The 17,540-nt window shown below is 44.3% G+C and overlaps 1 protein-coding gene across 9 annotated transcripts in view; it reads right to left on the reverse strand.

Moving 5' to 3' along the window:
• agrn (agrin) overlaps nt 1-17,540 on the reverse strand; it is a 279,779-nt gene that overhangs the window by 33,954 nt on the left and 228,285 nt on the right. For 8 of the 9 annotated variants that reach the window (XM_079360460.1, XM_079360454.1, XM_079360461.1 and 5 more), the window contains 6 exons: nt 16,139-16,561; nt 12,717-12,842; nt 8,402-8,529; nt 4,683-4,797; nt 2,922-3,041; nt 1,783-2,181 (listed from right to left, as the gene is read on the reverse strand). In XM_079360460.1, the coding sequence (XP_079216586.1) occupies nt 1,783-2,181; nt 2,922-3,041; nt 4,683-4,797; nt 8,402-8,529; nt 12,717-12,842; nt 16,139-16,561 (1,311 nt within the window). Of the gene's footprint in view, nt 1-1,782; nt 2,182-2,921; nt 3,042-4,682; nt 4,798-8,401; nt 8,530-8,847; nt 8,884-12,716; nt 12,843-16,138; nt 16,562-17,540 lie in introns of all 9 variants that reach the window. The other variant, XM_079360453.1, reaches the window with a different exon arrangement.

The following is a 17,540-nucleotide window of genomic DNA, read 5'->3' on the forward strand; positions in this document are numbered from 1 at the left end:
TTTTCTCCCCCGGGCTCCGTTTCTTTCCGTCCATCTGTCTTTCCGTCCGTCTCTCTCAGGAGAATGGCAGCTGATGAGCTGCCTCTTTTCTAATGACTTGATTGATCTGGGGGAGGCTGGTGTGCATTTTGTGTGTGCGCGTGACTGCATTTAGCCACTCTAACTGAAAGATACACACTGATTCTCACCAGCTAATCCCCATCAAAGCAATTACTGTCAATTATCTTAAGATGCAGCTGCGTGAGGTCGATTCTCATCCCCCAAAATCCCAAAGTAGGCTAAGAGGGAGGAAACAAAAGAATTGAGCAGCTCAGGAACTTCTTCTTGATTTATGATCTTTTTTTTCTGTGGAGCTGATTGGACTCTGCGTTGCCTCACGTCTGAGGTGTTGAAACTGTCTGAGTCATAGATAAGTCTGAAGAGCAGCCACAAAGGATACATCTTGCATCTGACTTCATCACAGCTCAATGCTTTGTTCTCAAGTTGAAGAAAAAAAAAGAAGAATATCGCATGAAACAGACTCTTTGTTCTGAGCGCTGAATTCTGCAGAGCTCCGGGGTGATCTGATATAAGGACATCATTATGTGCAGACACAAACACGAGCGAGACGCACGCTCACGCAATCTCTCAGGACGCATTTGGAGAGGGTACAACGTCGCCTCAGTACGGCTGATGTCAGCGAGTGCCGGGCCTCGTTAAAGAACGTTTTTCTCCGACCATCAGGCCATCTTTGACGCGCCTCCGTGGAGCTTCCTCGCCGCTGTTAAGTCGATAATAGAACCCGTTTACGCCCACCGCTGCGGTCACTCAACGGACGAGACACGCTAAGCTCTGTGATCGGAGAAACCGGATCTCTGTGGTACTTTTTTATTCATCGTTTTCTTATTTTACTTTCCAAATCACGAGGTGGATGACTCCTTGATAAGCTACTCTCCTGACAGTTTTGTGTTTTTGTTTTTCACTCTGTGGTCTCACTCAGAGCGTCACGGAAGCGACCGACTGCTCTGCAGAGGATCTATAAATAGTCGTTCTAGAAAAAACTACAAAAACATTAATAAAAAAAACAACTAACATGAGTAAAGTTGATACTTAGCCACATCCTGGCAACTCGAACATCTACCAAGTATTTAAATGCCAAATTGTTTCCTGCAGTAACCTCCATGTTTGATTCACAGTAAATGTCTTGTCTATCAGGGGGGAAGGTTAACATCGTGTCCCTGCTTTTCAAACGCATTACTTCTCCACTGTGTCTCGGGAAAACCTTTAATGAATCGCACATTAAATACACCCATGGCGATTCTTTCAATCCTGCCAGGTGTGACCAGCTGTGACTGGAGCCGTCCATTTGTGATGAGAGGACCCAGGACACATGCTACAGCAGTACTATGATGTTAACAGGTGAACAAGCATTCATATATTCCAACACCTCAACTTAACGTGTAACTTGGCAGCCTCTTTAAATATTATAATGGTGTGTTCTTCTCCTTCATATGTATCGAATCACCTGAGGTTGTGGTTAGAAGTGATTATGAGCACCTTAAAGGTGTGATTTACATAGTGGAAGTGGAGTGCCTTAAACCCTCGTCGCTGCTGTAAAATCACTGTTAACGGCAGCCTTTGGTGGCTACTTTGATATCGCTAATTGCGATAGCACCAATAATTAGAGTGAGAGTCGATTCAGGCTCATTTCTCTAATATGAGTTTGAAACAAGCTCCGACTTTGAAACTTCTGATTGGGTGAAGAAATGGATTCAGTCGTATAAAGAAATAAAGATGACTCACCCTTTTCACACACGGCGCCTCCTCGCCCTGCAGGACACGTGCAGCTGAAGTCGTTGCCTTCGTCCTCGCAGGTCCCCCCGTGGAGGCAGGGGTGGGAGCTGCATGGCTTCTGGGTCTTGTGGTGGAGCCTGCCCCTGATGTGGGAGACGGTGGTGGTTGGATGCGGCGTTGTCATGGTGACGGCTTCCATCTTTGTGGGCCGCTGCGTCGTGACCGGCGCTGAGGTTGTGGTGGTACGCCTGGTGCTGTGAGGGCGGCGGGTGAAGTAAGCGGTGGTGGGAGGAGGTTTGGTGGTGGTGGTGCTGGTGCTGGTTGGGGCTGCGGTGGTGGTCGCAGCTGTGGTGACTGACGCCGTGGTGGTGGTGGAAGTGGTGGTGAAGAAGGGGACGGAGGAGAGGCCTGAACACACACGAGAGAGGACGGCGAAGATTGGAAAGAAAAAGAGAGTTCAAACATTCAAACAGTCAGGATGAACAAATATTTAGCTTCAAGAGAGATTTAAAGTTTTCAGGATCACCATGATGTCAAGTTCCTGTATCTTCTTTTAATTAGAGAGGATGTAATGATAAAAAAAAAAAAAGACGGCTATCTTTGTGAAACAGTAATTACACAAATGGTATAAACCTGAGGCTCAGTAAATCTTTAGTAAGACTTTCTCTCTAAGACGTCTGTGTAGGTCATCCGGGTCATAGTCAATCTGAAGCTTGATTCAAAGGCAGCTGGACTTGGCTGAAGAAGATTTCACCTCTCCTCCGAAAGGCTCCGTCAGCTCTAAAGGTGGACACAGCGTCTTACTGAGACTTAAAGCTGCGATTGCTAAGAAGTGGAAGAATTGAACCAACCCTGTCGCAGAGGAGGATGATGCTGCCTTCACTTACTCTTTGGACAACAGAGAACCTTTGACTGCATATATATGTGAGGATTCTTTGAAGCTACGGTGCCTCCATGAGGTGTTCTTTGTATGTTTGTGTTGTTTTTTTGTGAAAATTGACGGAGTAAAAGTGAAATAAGAAAAGAGATCTTAAGTGTCTTGAACTCTGTTAAAGCTTTCTTTTTTTTAAACTTAGCTCATGAATATATTAATCCTTTTTTTGTTTTATTAATCCCCACACTATTATGTTAAGTCCACACTGTATTACCATAATTGGTGAAGCGAATGTTCTCGTCCTCCGGCTTCTTCACGGCGATGCTGGTGTCTTTGGAGGCCTTCAGCTGTTTGCGCAGGGCTCCTTCGATGTCCTCCACTGTGTTCTTTGTATCTACAATAAACAGGAGGTACAAAAAAGACACGACCTATGAAGAGCACTTTAAACATTCACAGGCACCGAGCTTCTGATTTTGTAGAAAAGGATATATCAGAACGGCCAGAGTACGACATGTGGAGGGTCTCCTTGGAGCACTTGTCCTCCATCCGCTTGTCCGGCCTATTTCCGGATGAATCGCTCTCATAACGTTCACCGCAGATGTTCGCCCTTACTAGCCATGGAGGAGCGCCGTTTAACGGCGTCCCTCCCGTCATTTCAAGAGCATAACGCCGCTCTACAACGCCCATAAAAATATGAAAGGACAAAAGGAGTTTAAAGGCCCAGTCGTGGTATGAACTGCATGATTCAGAGCTACACAGTGACAGGACTTTTTCTAACCAATGAAAAGGTGAAAATGTGTCATGACTGATGGAATAAAGAGTTGAAATGAGATGAATCCGGATTGAAAAAAAAAAACTACAACCTGTTGTATATTTACCTTTAAACCTGCACACTCCTGCAGGGAACTTCTCCTGCCACTTATGAATCCCAAAAACATATCCAAACCCAAACTTTTTCATGATGTTGATTGTTTTGGAGACACTGTGCCAAACTATTAAGTTGGCATTGAAAAGAATAATAAAGAAACAAATGATGAAGAGCAGCATTTAGTGCTTGAAAATATGACGAGGCAAATAAAAAAACAAGTAGAAAGCACTCAAAGAGAGCTCGGCTCTGCCAAGGATGCACACTTCACTGCATTTGTTCTGTTAAAAACGGAAATGATTGGAAGTTTTTACCTTCATTAACATCAGAATAGTACTAAAGCCATTACGTTTTTTGGCAGATCCTTGAACCAGGTAATCCTGGCAAAAAGACGGCATGTGGTGAACGTTGCAAGTACGCTTCAATTTTGCGGAAGTAATTATAATTGTTAAGTACAGATATTATCATGTCACTGATGCAAAATTATTTCAGCTTGAAAAGAACTGTGTGACTGTGTGGGGGCTGCACAGTGGTGGTTAGCGCTGTTTTCTCACAGCGAGGATGTTGGTTCAAATCCTCATCGGACCGAAGTCTCTCCTTGTGGAATTTGCATGTTCACCCCGTGCACGCGTGGGTTCTGTCCAGCTACGTCAACTTCCTCCCACAATCCAAAGACATGCTCGTTAGGTCAGCTGGTGCCAGTAGGTGTGAAAGGGCTCTCACCCCCCCCCCCCCCCCCCCCCCCGCACAGGAGAAGCAGTAAAGATAATTGGACGGCTAGATGGAAGAACGTTTGATCCAAAATGTTATCCACCACACTTATGAACGCACAAATTGTGAAGCAGATAATGAACATTTAGATAAACCTTACAGGAACAGGAGGGCTGGACCAAGGACCAAGAAAGACAATTTTGCCTCTCCTCCTTATAGTCCGAGAGTTACTATTTAAAATGTAAAGTGCTTAGAAAATGCTGATAGGCGGGCTTCTTCTGCATGAAAAATAATTAGGTCTTGGAAAACTCAATTCCATTTTGGTCGAGCAAGTCATTTTTGAGATGTCTTACATATGGAAAGACAAAGAGGAACAAACCGTGACTGATTCAAACCTCATGTTTAAATCATTTCTTTTTCTCTTTTCCACATCTTCAGCTCTCGTCATAGATTTCTCACCTGGTTTGAAGTGGGCCTCCACAAAGGCAAGGATGGAATTGCTGGGTGCCAGGTTGCGTACACGAACGCTCATGAAGTCTTTGCGCACCTCCGACTTCCTGAACAACTCGTTGAGCTGACAAAGAGAGAAGAGAGAAAAAAGAGAGAGAGAGAGAGAGAGTGGGAATAGAGAACAGACGGAGAGAGAAGATGATAAATGAGGCTGGTAATGAGCTCCATGCTATCATAACACAGAGTCCAATTCCTGAAGACTGTACTGTATCTGCGAGGAAGAAAGACTGCCTCTCAAATTGGCTGCAGAGAAAGAAAACGTATCCAAAGAGGGCGCACAAATTGACATTTAGCTGCAGCTGTGGCATTAATTATCGGGACAAGTTTGCAGGAGTAGCTAAGATAAACGCTGCGCTATACCCTGACATGTGCTGCTGATCACTGAGGACAAGCTGTAACTGCCAGAAGAGCTCCCTAATAAGGTGTGACTTAAATTCTTCTTACGCTAACAGTGATTTAACAGCAGTGAGACTTAAGTTGCCTTTAGCCAAACACATGCCTTCATATTTCTTTTAAAAATTAGGGCCTTTTTTTTTTGGGTTGCACGAAACTCAACTTGCAGATACTACGTGTTTCTGCATGATTCTCTTCCTATCAGCAAGATTCAGGAAATAGCAAGACAAAAAAAAAAACAACAAAAAAAAAAACATCACTTCAGCTGCTATTTAAAATCACAAGAGCCACAGGGCCTGATAACCCACTTTACAAAAGCATCGTCTGAGTGGCTTCTTTCATTGTTTCCATCCAGCACTCCTCCACACTACCAACTCCCTTTCTGCATCTCACCACCGCCAATCATTGAACACGAAATGAACACGCATTTCTAAATGTATAACATCCCCAAAATTCACTGGATACATCGTGCCATCTCCAGACACAAAAGCTGCTGATGAGGCCGTGAATGAGGAGTAAAAGGTCAAAAAGAAAATCCTCCACAGCTGGCTTATGTACGTGGAAACAAACTCTGTCGTGGACATGTTGTCCTAATAAACCTCCTGATGTTTCCTTCCTCTCCTTCTTCTGCTCTTTCTTACTTATCAGCTAATTGTAGCAGGTTGCTGCGTTGCAAAAGAAATGTCCTGCGGCTGTATGCTTGGTGTGTGAGTACTGTATATCTATGCAGCCTACATGCTGTGTGTGTTGGAAGATGAAGAGAGGGGGCTTCTGTCAAGTGGTGCACCAAGCTTCAGAGACACACAGGCTAAGAGCGCTAACGAGACACACACACACACATAACTTGCTGTGAGGTAGTAGATTAGGTCCCATTGGGGGTTTGTGACACTGATTCAACAGCTGGTAGATGTGTACTGTGTACACCAACACACACACACACACACACACACACACGCACACACGCACACACATGCCCCATTTCATCAGAGGAGCGAGTCCCTGGCTTGACAACAGAGACGCGTGTTCAAAGGTCTGAGCTCCTGAGTGGAGCCGTGGCACCTGAGTGAGTCCAACAGGCCAAACTGTGATTACTGCACACGCCCTGTGCACGCCGGGGCAACGACTGCTGCATCATAACCACACAAACAAAGACGGGATTGTTTTAAACATCTGCAAAATCTTAATGAAATGCAGCTTTGTGCTTCTTGTTTGACGAACAGCCTCATCACAACTCTGCTTGTGGTTGTTTTCTTTATCAAACTTGAATATAACTTTGCACTAAGGTTCGAAATTGCATGCAACACTGAATTCTGTATTAATTCCTTATTAAATAAGTTAGACCTGATGGGTTGTCAATTATCATGGACTTATGGATGATGTGGAGGCTTTAAAATTCTAATAATAGACAACTTAAAGGGCTTCATCCTGTCCAGACCTCCGTCACTTTACGTCATGTTTTTATGTATCCTTCAGTCAAAATCTGAAGTTCTTTCACAATGTATATCTCCTGTGGGTTCAACTATTCCCTGGAACATTCAATGTTCTGACATGTTCTGTATTTTTGGAGCTTTTTGCCTTTAATTAATAGGAGAGTTGAAAGAGTAGAAAGGTGGGAAAGGATCCACAGGTCAGACTTGAACCTGGGCCGTTCACATGGGAGCAGCCTCACCACGAGGCCACTAATGCCAGTTAGCTCTTAAGTAGTCAACGTCTTAGTTATGACAAGAGTGTGAATGTACAGGTTTAGAGGATCAGTAGATGTCCATGGTCAGGAAATAATGGACACCCTGCAGCCAATGAGAAAACAGTATTCAGCAAGACCAGGATGTAATAGGCAGTAAATGTGAGAACAATCAGACTGCCAGTATCCTCCTCTTATCAAAAACCCCCAGGTCATGTCGTCTCCTTCTCGATGATGTATGTTCTCCCCTGACCGATGTCAGAGAACATTTTTTATCAGTCATATTTTTCCATCAGTTGTTGAACCAGAAAAAAATAAATCAGTGCAGCCCAGCGTGGAGGAATATCACTCGGCAGCTTCAGGGGCTGTTAAAGCCTGCAATGAAGCCTCGCTGAGCCTGCCTGAAGGAGCTCAAAGAATTAGATTAGTCGGGCTCTCGCTGAAGAGCTTTAGCATCTCATGATGCTTTGAATCTTGTTTCAAAAGCTTTTCCACTCCTGACATGAAGATTCGAGGGAGAAGTCAAAATTCAAACAGAGACGAGGCAATATTTGTCGAACAGTGTCCACAATCCGTCACTTTGTAAGAGGTTGTTTATTTTTGCACTTGCAGCAGCAGTATGAGCGGGAACTCAACACATGAAGTGTTGATACACATAATAAACTATAAATTGTTATTTAAAACATCTGCTCACTTTACACAGAGCAACATTTGGATATTTGGATTCCTGATCTTGACACCTAAAGATGGTCGTGACCTCCGGCGGAGCTCCGAATCAGAAACCTTTATTTCGAGTGTTTGTGACTGAACAGCTTCGACATGAGGACCTAAAAGAGGCTTCAGATGGCCATGAGGCCTTTTAGAGAGATGGAACTGCACAGCTGTTGCTTATTCTTTGTCAGTTTTGTTATTACCAGTACCTGACACTGGTCCATTGGTAGCCTAGTGGTGAGTGTGCACGCTGGGATAGAGGTGAGCACCCTGTCACTTCTGCCCTGCATGACATTCCCCACACTCTCTTTTTTCTGACTCTATCCACTGTCCTGTCTCGATAACAAAGGCATAAAAAAGCCCCAAAATAAACAGAAACACTTAATGTGGTCCTTTATTCAGGACCTGTCTTTGCTTCCACCAAGGATACATTTTCATGATTAACCAATCAATCGTTAAGTATTTTTAAAAGTGATGGAAAAGTGATTTCCTCAAAGTCTTTAATTTCCCTAATTAAAATTAACAAAGAATCTTAATGTATAATCAAATCTGAAACAAGCCAACAGTGAAATATTTAGTTGATTAATCAATTTAAAATATTAGTCAATTATCAATAGAGAATGATAAATCTTCCATCTGCAGCTCATTGATGAATCAACTCATAGTTTCCATTAACAGAAATTGTTTGCATCAACTCAGGTTCATTCCTGATCGTATCGGACACATTTAAGATGGAAAAAACAAATTAGGAAAGTGTTTTCTTTTGCTTTGGTTCAACTTTTCCCTTCGATGAAGATTCTGATTTTTCATCTGTCGTGAAAAGTGAACGTGAACGTCTGCATCTCACACTTGAACGAGACTACACGCTCTGCCAGCGACTTACAGCGCTCTCGATGCTGCGGGCCGTCTCTCCAAACAGCTCCGACTTGGGGTCCTCCATCTCTGGCGTGTAGAAGACCTCCTGTCCCTCCACCTGGTCCAGGTGCAGGATACCGCTGAACCTCATGGTCGCTGCCGAGAGATCAAAACAAGATGTTACAGTGAAGCGCTTCTTCATCACTCTGATCCTGCTGCCTTCACACAGTGCTCGTTTTGGGGTTGTGCCAGTTTTGGGGGTTAGTGATGGATTGTGTGTTTGTGTGTGTTTGACAGGGGGAGGTTAGTGAGTGTGCTGCTGATTGTGTATGGGTTTAAAAAGGGCGCAGGAGTTTGGCCGTTAGAGGAGGGTGGAGTGGTGGACGAGGAGGAGGTGGACTGTGAGGTATGAGAGGAGAAAGACAGGGACATAGAGGGAGGGACAGGAAGGTGGAAAAAATGGGCCAATTTTACCAGACTCGTCCCCAAAGCTGACCGAGGCACGGTGGGCTGGGTAGAAAGACAACATGTTAGACACACACACACACACAAAGGAGAATGGACACACACATTAAAGAGGAAATATCCCACAGGCGCTCTCAAAAAAGTGCCGTCTTCAGCAAAGAGAAAGCCTCCCTGTGCGACCTTGGGGGTTATGTTGTCCGACATTTATCAACTCTTGATACGCTTTCTCCAGGAGAGGATAGAGCCTGAAATAAAGCTGAAAGTGGAGTGTGTAAGTGTGTGTGTGTGTGTGTGTGTGTTTGTGTGAGGTGAAGAACAGAGGAGCATGTGAGGCGCTGATGCCAGACTTCCGCGCCGCTCGTAATCAGCAGAACAAATTGCCCAAATCAATCATGGCTGCCCCTGCCTGAGCAACGGCAGGGAGAACGGGGAGAGCACTTGTATGATTATCGTGAAAGATAGGCGTAATTGTCTCTTTAATGCCGCCAGACCGGTGACTGACACAGCCTGCTTAAAATTGCATGAAAAGGACAGAAGCCACTGCCGTCACGCTCACGTTTCCTCTGTCTCCCCCTCTTCGCCTTTACAGTACTTTCATGGGGAAGCGCACATCGATTCAGTGTGACGGTGGCCCATAAAATAGAAGCAAATGGGTGAGGTTTGGCCGATAAGACGAACAGAGGGGAATAAAGAGAGGGGGGGGGGGGGGGGGGCGTCGGGAGAGATCTGACTTTTAATCTGCAAGAAGACAAACATCAGAGAGAGTGATTTTCCAGCCCAGTGCTGTGACGGACATAAAGAGAGAGAAGAAAGAAAGGGAGCGATAAAAGGAGGGTCGGACCCATTTGACTATCTGATTGTAGTGAACTGTAAAATGTAATGGATTTGTCCGCCTTACATCGGCATATGGAAGAGTTTACAGTAGTTGGAGCTTAGCGTGCCATTAAGTTTCATATGAGAATTGGTGGTGATTATCTTTGATGTGTCATGAACGGCACAGCCTCGTCTAAGTGTAACATATGGAGGGGCCTGCAGTGACTTTTTAACAACACGTTTGGCCAAGGAGGAACCTCTGGTGCCCTTTGGTTCTTAGACGACAGTACAAGCGTTATGAGAGTTATGAGATATTTAAGACTCATATCAATTTGGATTTAGTGGGGGGAAAAGACTGTAAAAATATCACTTTTCTGAAGTGCAGGTTTGAAAAAGGTGAAATATAAAAAAATGTGTAAATGTGGTAAATGTGATTGCTGTTTCACAATTGTTGGATATTAATAGAATAATTAATACATTTTCGTCATTGTAAAAAGAAACTTTAGATTAAAGGAAGAATGTGTGATTTCTTGATCCAGTAGGTGTCGCCCTTGAGCACCAGAATGAAAACTATGGATCAGCTTTAGAGAAAACTATATAAAAAAAAAATTATATATATATATATATATATATATATATATATATATATATATATATATATACACACACACAGTATGTATTTGAGTGAACAGACCCTTTAATACATTCCTCATTGAGGTCTATCATCTGCTGGAGCTTTACAGCAGCGTACACAAAAATGCTCACGGAGCTCCTGGAGCTCAACCTTGAGCCGCTGCAACATGTGACGTCTTCATCAAATGTGAAGATCGAAAACTGCGAACAATTAGTCCTTTTCATTGTGAGACGACCGACAGCGTCAATAAATTGAAGAGCAAAATGAAAAGGATGGATATTCCAGCATAAGTGGCATCATGCCATTTCATTTCTAATGAGCGGAGGATCGGCGGGGCCCTCCTCATGAGAAAAAGATCTGTCTTATTGATCTGCCTATCGGGCTGCCTGCTTTTATCGGTAACACTTGAGCCAAATGAAGTATTGATCGAATGTGTGCTGTCATTGTTGGCAGGGATAAATATTTACAGGCTACAGAGGATTTGTTTCAGCATTTGTCTTGTGGATAAAACCTGTTACAGGTGTTCGTACAAAACGTGTCTATTGATATTTGGATTTTGGGTCAAAGGTCAACAAATCCAGCATCAACAGATACAAAGCTACCAGTTTCCTCTCTGATTACGAAATAAATGGCAGAAAGCTGATTCCTCATACCTTCAGATAATGTTGTAGATCGAGCAGCTGTGTACTCGGCTGGCTTATTAGAAGGCTGTGGGACATTCAACCCCAGCAGAAATGCAACTCCGCGCACTAATTTGTGGCTTCAGCTCTTTCAAGTCCTGACCTGGAGCTCCCCTGGGAGCTCGAGAGAGAGAATCCCCCCTTTCACAATCAGTCAGACTAACACCGCCGGGACAAATACAGAGCAGATTTCAACTGAGGGATGAAGGGAGAGAGAGATAGAGAGAGGCAAAGGGGAAAAAGAAGCCCTTTATCTTTATGAACTGAGTCTGGCAGAAGGCACTGATTGGTACAACGCAGCTCGTCGGCCTCTGCTCGTCTCTCGACTCTCTCCCCCGATCAACTCCGGAGAGAAATGAACTGATGCAAGACTGGATACAGATTGACTGGGAGAGAAAAGGGGTGAGATGTAGCTCTAGAGGGAGATACCAAACAGTGGCAGTGACTGATAAAGAGAAGAATGTGTTTGCAAGGTTCGTAAATTTAAAAAGAGAAGGGAGGTGAAAAGAAAGTAAAGTAATTTAGGGGAAGAAACAAAAAGAGGGAATAGATGCACGGAGGGTTATTTATTAACCATCGCACGGGGGGGCCCGAAATTTAGATACTGACTGCTTCTCCAACCAACTCTATTTAAAAACCCTGCAAAAAATGAAATACAGCACAGTGGACATGGGACAGGAAAGGACTCGTATCAGGGTCAGACTGTCCAGATGTGTTACATTTGCAAACATGCATCGCTGAGGTCGGAGTTTAGGTTTCCGATTTTTTTTGTATTTCCTGCCACCTGCCAATAAAATCCTTTACAGAAGAGGGCTGTGATTCATGCACGCACCGCTGTCGAAAAAAATACCACCTGCTCATGTGGTTGTTTAAGACAGATGGCACAATATCACTATTCCCGCTGTACACATTAAACGAGAAAAAATAGCTTGTTGATTCTCAATGCATCAACAAATTATGGTAATAAAATGGGAACGGGAGATAAAGAGACAGGCAATCTGTGCTGCGCCACTGCATTCAAGACGTGTACTGTACGTATCCATACAAAAAAAATAAAGAAAGAAAAAAAATAAAAGGATTATTATTTTCTGGTTATTTCAACTCTGAACGCCGGAAGATTTGGGACAACAGAGAGCCAGCATCAGACTGGAAGCTGTGGGGTGTTTGCAATGAAAGTACCTAAATTAAAAGACGCAAACTGCTAACACGTGACTGTTTGTGTGGATTTAAAAACAAAACAAAACGCTGTGTTGGTGAGCTTGTTATTCTTTATCTTTATACTTTAGACAAAGACAGACTGCGTTCATGCTAAGTTAAGCTAAACCTCTCAACACTTAATGCCGAGGCACGAGTGAAATGACATACTAATTCTAATACTAATATTAGATGTCATTTTTCTGTACTCAAAATAAAGTACGCCTCGTATAAAATTGGCAAAATGTGCTGCTATTGATCGGCTTGCAAGGTTCTTTAATAGACACTCTTTAGGTTATCTCAGAACACAGACGGAGCATGTTTCACTAACACATTAAAGAGGAACTTTTAACTGCGGCAGAGTTTTGTAACTAAATGCAAGAAATGGCGTCTTGAGAAGCAGATGGAGCTGCAGCGAGTTGGCATGTGATTTCAGCTCTTTTCACATTTCTGATCAATATCGTACCAACTCACAAGAGACTCAACAACACCCAGGGAGATGACCAGGTGTACAGGGAGTCAGAGGGTATGTTCCTTTAAGGGGGTATTTGACTTACAGGGGCAGTTGGCGCCCTCTGGAGTGCTGGATGGTGTCTTGCCGTCGGGGCAGCAGCCGTACTCTGCGTTGTCACAAGATGACCGGTCCTCAACTGTGGGTACAGTGGTGCTGGTCACTGTGGGACCTGAGGGTGATACACAGAGGCTTATAATTATTCATTAAACGGAGGAAAATTTATAAATTTAATCCAGCTTATCTCAAAGACCCAGAATGGAGCTGCTATTTTCCAAAAAGGCTCTGAAGACGAGGAGTACTGCAAAGAACACAACCTACAAAATGATGTGGGATTTTCTTTTTTTGCTTCTGCAGCTGGTTGTGTGTTTTCAGTCTGCTGACCTGTGATTGGACGCTGATAGAGGCATCAGTCAGGAGTGATTATATGGCATTTTCATGGGAACAGAATCTACACCTGGAACTCATTTTTTCGCAGAGAACACATAATGGGCACTGTTGTCAGTCATGTCACACACACACACACACACACACACAGACACACACACACATTGCACTTTAAATGATAAGGGGATGTGATAACTGCTCACTTCTGATTGGCTGACAGCTAGCTTTGAGGTTCACAGAGAGAAAAAAAAACATACAATCGTATGTGTATTATGGTCACTGTATATCTGGCCATCTTGGGACATAAAAGACATAAAAGAGGCCGGGCTTTTTCCCTCTGAAGGATGAGAGTGTGTTACAGCAGTGAGGCTCCGTCGCCTCTAATGAAGGTGCAGGCGGACGGGGGTGTCTTGGTCGAATCGGGGCAGTTTATGGCCGCACAGAGATTAGAAATAATTGTGGAGGCAAACAGCTAGCGGCTAAACAAGTCGTAAAGACGTCAGAGGCGAGGGACGCCCTGCTCAAGGACTCACGGTCAAAGGAGACAGAGGAGGGAGGAGGTTGGAGGGAGGGGGGTGCAAAAGGTAAAAGAGGCCCGGGTTTATAGGGCATCTGTTGGCGTGTGGTCGGTAGATTTACAGATGCTGCGCTGAAGAGGAGAGTGCTGGTGGGGAAAAGAGGGCAGAACACAACAGCAAGGGGACGCTGAATGACTCCGACGGGAGCAATGAGAGCTGTCAAATAAATACACACACACACACACACACACACACACACACACACACACACACACACACACATACAAAGCAACACTCACACACACACACACACACAGCCATAGATAAGAGGAGATTTCAACAGAGTGTGAATACAAAAGCACGTACAAACACACACTTCTGACCTGTTAACATTTATATACTCAGACAGTGATATGTGCACTTGGAATTGGACAAACTTAGTGACTGACATGAGCGGAGGGATATATTGGACTCACACACACAATCGCACACAAAAACGATAAGCTTTCAACATGCACATAAAAAGCACAAACACATTTCAAAAAGAGAGATCAGTGCAGATTTCAACGTCCATGCTGAAATCTAAACTGCCGAATCTCTCATCTGCTCTACCTCACAGACTGATGTGTGTGCGGGTACTTACACACATCTACACTCACACATACATACACAAAGACACGAGACAACAACGTCTCCTCGGCAGACATGCTCCTCGCGTCACCGAGCACTCTGGTCAGCCTCTGACAAGAGAATAAATCTGAGACTCTGGGAAACGGAGCACGAGGAGCAGAGAGGAGGCGAAGGAGAAGGAGGGAGAGCTGAGGAGGAGCATATTGGGGGCTCGATGCTCCATCAATCCTATCCCGTTACTGCGTGCTGTCAGGGGAGGTGGACGGATGGATGAAAAACAAAAACAGAAAAATAATTTACAAGAAAGAAGCTCTGATTGAAAACTCTCAGTCATCCCTTGTTGTCCGAGCAGAGGCCCAGAAAGCGCAGCCGGCTGTTACCGTCAGGAGGGCATGTCAAGATAGATTTGAGACCAGTCATGTGACACAACAGTCTCTCCACACACTCACACACCTCTCAGTCACATCGGCCTGTCAAGTCAGGCTCCAGAGATCCACAGATGCGGGCCAACAGTTTCATCCGGCCTGACCGGAGTGTATTTTACAGAGCCCGGGTTTGTTTTGCGAGCTGTTGAGAGCGAGCGCGCCGGTGGAATGAGAGAAAGAGGCGATGGGTGATATTGTATAGCAACAGTGAACCGTGCAAATACATTCCTTTCTGTCTGAAATGGAGATATACATCTTACACAAGTGGAAAACACTCACAGCATCTGTTTGCAAAGATTTCTCTTCCTCGCCTGCCTGGCTCTGACATTTGTCTCCTCAGAATTAGATTTGCATACAAATACACAAACCTGGCGCTAAAGTAACATTCAATTAACAGATGATGGCATGAATGTGTTATGATGCCAGCTATACTAGTTTAGTACAAGTTTCACCAACACACAGACTGCATATAACAAGTGGATAAAGCCGTTGTGATGTCACCTTTCCTTTTAAACGCCTTAAGTTTGCATGTTGGCCGTCGCCATATTGTTCTTTTGAGACCAGAAGAGACAATATCCAAACCTGAGGGTCAATCAGCAGAACAGATTTAACTATAACTCATGCTGTTAGGTTCTTGTGGTTCCTTGTGTTCTGGGTTTTGTTTCCTGGGTTCTTTTGGTGTTATGTTGTTGTTGTTTTGTTTGTCTGTGATTTTGCGGTGATTTATGTTCTTCTGTGTTCGGGTTCTTTGGATTATTCTTTTCATGCTTTAGCTGTTTGTCAAAGCACATTGTGTTTTTAAAGATGCATAAATGAAGTTCATATTAATAAGGTCGTACTCAAGTCATTTTTTATATGACTTGAGTACGTTTAATATGGGATAATCCATAATTAATTTGCTGCTTTTTTTCTCCTTCATTTTGTCAGTAGAGTCGCCCCCTGGTGGCCGTCAGAAAGACTGGAAGTTTAACACTCGGCTGTAGTCTCACCTGACTTCCAGGGCTACAAAAGTTAGACGGTGTTATACTGGTGTTAAGCATCATATTTGATAGCCAATCACAGACTGTATAACATGACCATTAGATAGGTCTGTCCACCTCTTTAATCATTTGGATTCAAGCTACAAAACAGTTTGGTTAGCGTTTAGCTAATAATGTTAGCTAGGAAGTGGTAAAAGGCTAATGTAACAATAGATTGACAGTAGTTAATGTATTGTCGCATATTAAACTTTAAATAGGATCACACTGCATGTCCCTCTGGGTTTTTTCACTGCTCGTTGTGTTTAGAGTTGCTGATCAATCATAAGAGGACAAAACCAGAATGTGACTAAAAACCTGGAGCACCGTGGAGTCCAAGAGAAACAGATTAGTGAATTAGCACCTTTAAATTAAGGAGGATTCATCCACTTATTTATTCCAGTCTCTGGGTGTCCCATTCTAGAAACATGACACCCTCCCACTCACACCTTAAAGCATTATGGGTAATGAAGTGAAAGAGCAGGGATTTACCGACAGGCTCCTCTGCCCCACTGGCCTCCGTTGGGACGCCGCTACCTGCTTCCTCTTCTTGCTCCTCCTCTTCCTCAGTCTGGTCGTCCCCGCTCGGCTCTCCGCTGCCCGAGCCTTCAAAGGAGGTGGCGGCATTGATGTGAGAAGGGGTGCTGCGATGAGAGGAGGTGGTGGAGGCGGTGGTGGACTGCAGCGGCTGGATGTGGATGGGGTGTACGTGGTTTGCTCGGGCGCTGTTGTGGGAGATGGCGGAAGGGGGGGTGATGGCTGGGGGCTGCTCTTCTGTCTCGGCCTCAACCGTCCTCGGAGGCGGGATGGCCCACACCTGGTTGCGGTTGAAGGGGGCAGGGGTGGTGATGGTGGCGGCAGCGGTGGTGGCGGGGGGGTTGGGGGTGGGTCTGTCTGCTGGTTCTGAGATGATTTCTGGTGGAGGGAAGGGGAGGAAGCAAGGAATGGATGAATGACTGAGCAAAGATGAAAATGTTTGTAATGCTTCACTAAACAACCCCGAACATCTCAGCAAAGGAAATAAAAACATCACCCAATAAATCATTACAAATCCACTTAATGATTATTCACATACTGTTGAAAATAACCTTATACGTCTACGTTGACTAAATCAGTATGTCCTTTTAAATCTACTCAGACTTCGACCTGATGTCATTATGAAATTACATTAAAAACAACAAACGAGAAGCAACTCCCTTCTGAAAAAGAAACCTCCGCTTAAATCCCTGCATGAATGAGATGTTAGAAAACTGTTCCCTAATATTGAAAGTAATGAAAATGCACCCATATGCAGAGTGAATATGGAATGCACAAAGTGATGACATTCAGAGTGATATGCATTGCACTGTGTTCTGCCTGCAGATGAAGCCCAGACAGGGTTAAACTACTACGGCTGGTCTCAATGCTTTACGCAGTGTTATTGTGCATGTGTACACATATGGCACGCACGATATGTGTGTTTGTGTGTTGCGTGTGCTCTGTGCCAATGTGTATGAATTATACATATCCATATTCAAATGCTGCCCTCCAGTAGCAAAGCTTTAATCACCAACAGCCAGTGCCTCCGGTGATGAATGATTGATAGAAATGGGGCAAAAAAAAAGCCGGCTTTAACTCTGGCTTCAAAGAAGGCACGCTGCTGCTCGCAGAGAGCGCGAGCATCCGTCAACGCCACCACAAACACACTGCTTTCAACACACAAACACACACACACACTCCAAACGAGGAAGAGAAGAAGAGAAGAGCCTCTCTGCAAAGAGACCATCATTACCAATGCGAGAAAGCTCTGGTGCAAAAGGACAAACCGTCTGCGATAAAAAGAGAGATAAATAGGACAAAAACTCCTGAGGGGAAAAAAGCGAGTTGGAAGGGGGGGGGGAAGCTACGTAAGTGA

Source organism: Symphodus melops, assembly GCF_947650265.1.
Source record: "Symphodus melops genome assembly, chromosome: 13".
Taxonomy (NCBI): Eukaryota; Metazoa; Chordata; class Actinopteri; order Labriformes; family Labridae; genus Symphodus; species Symphodus melops.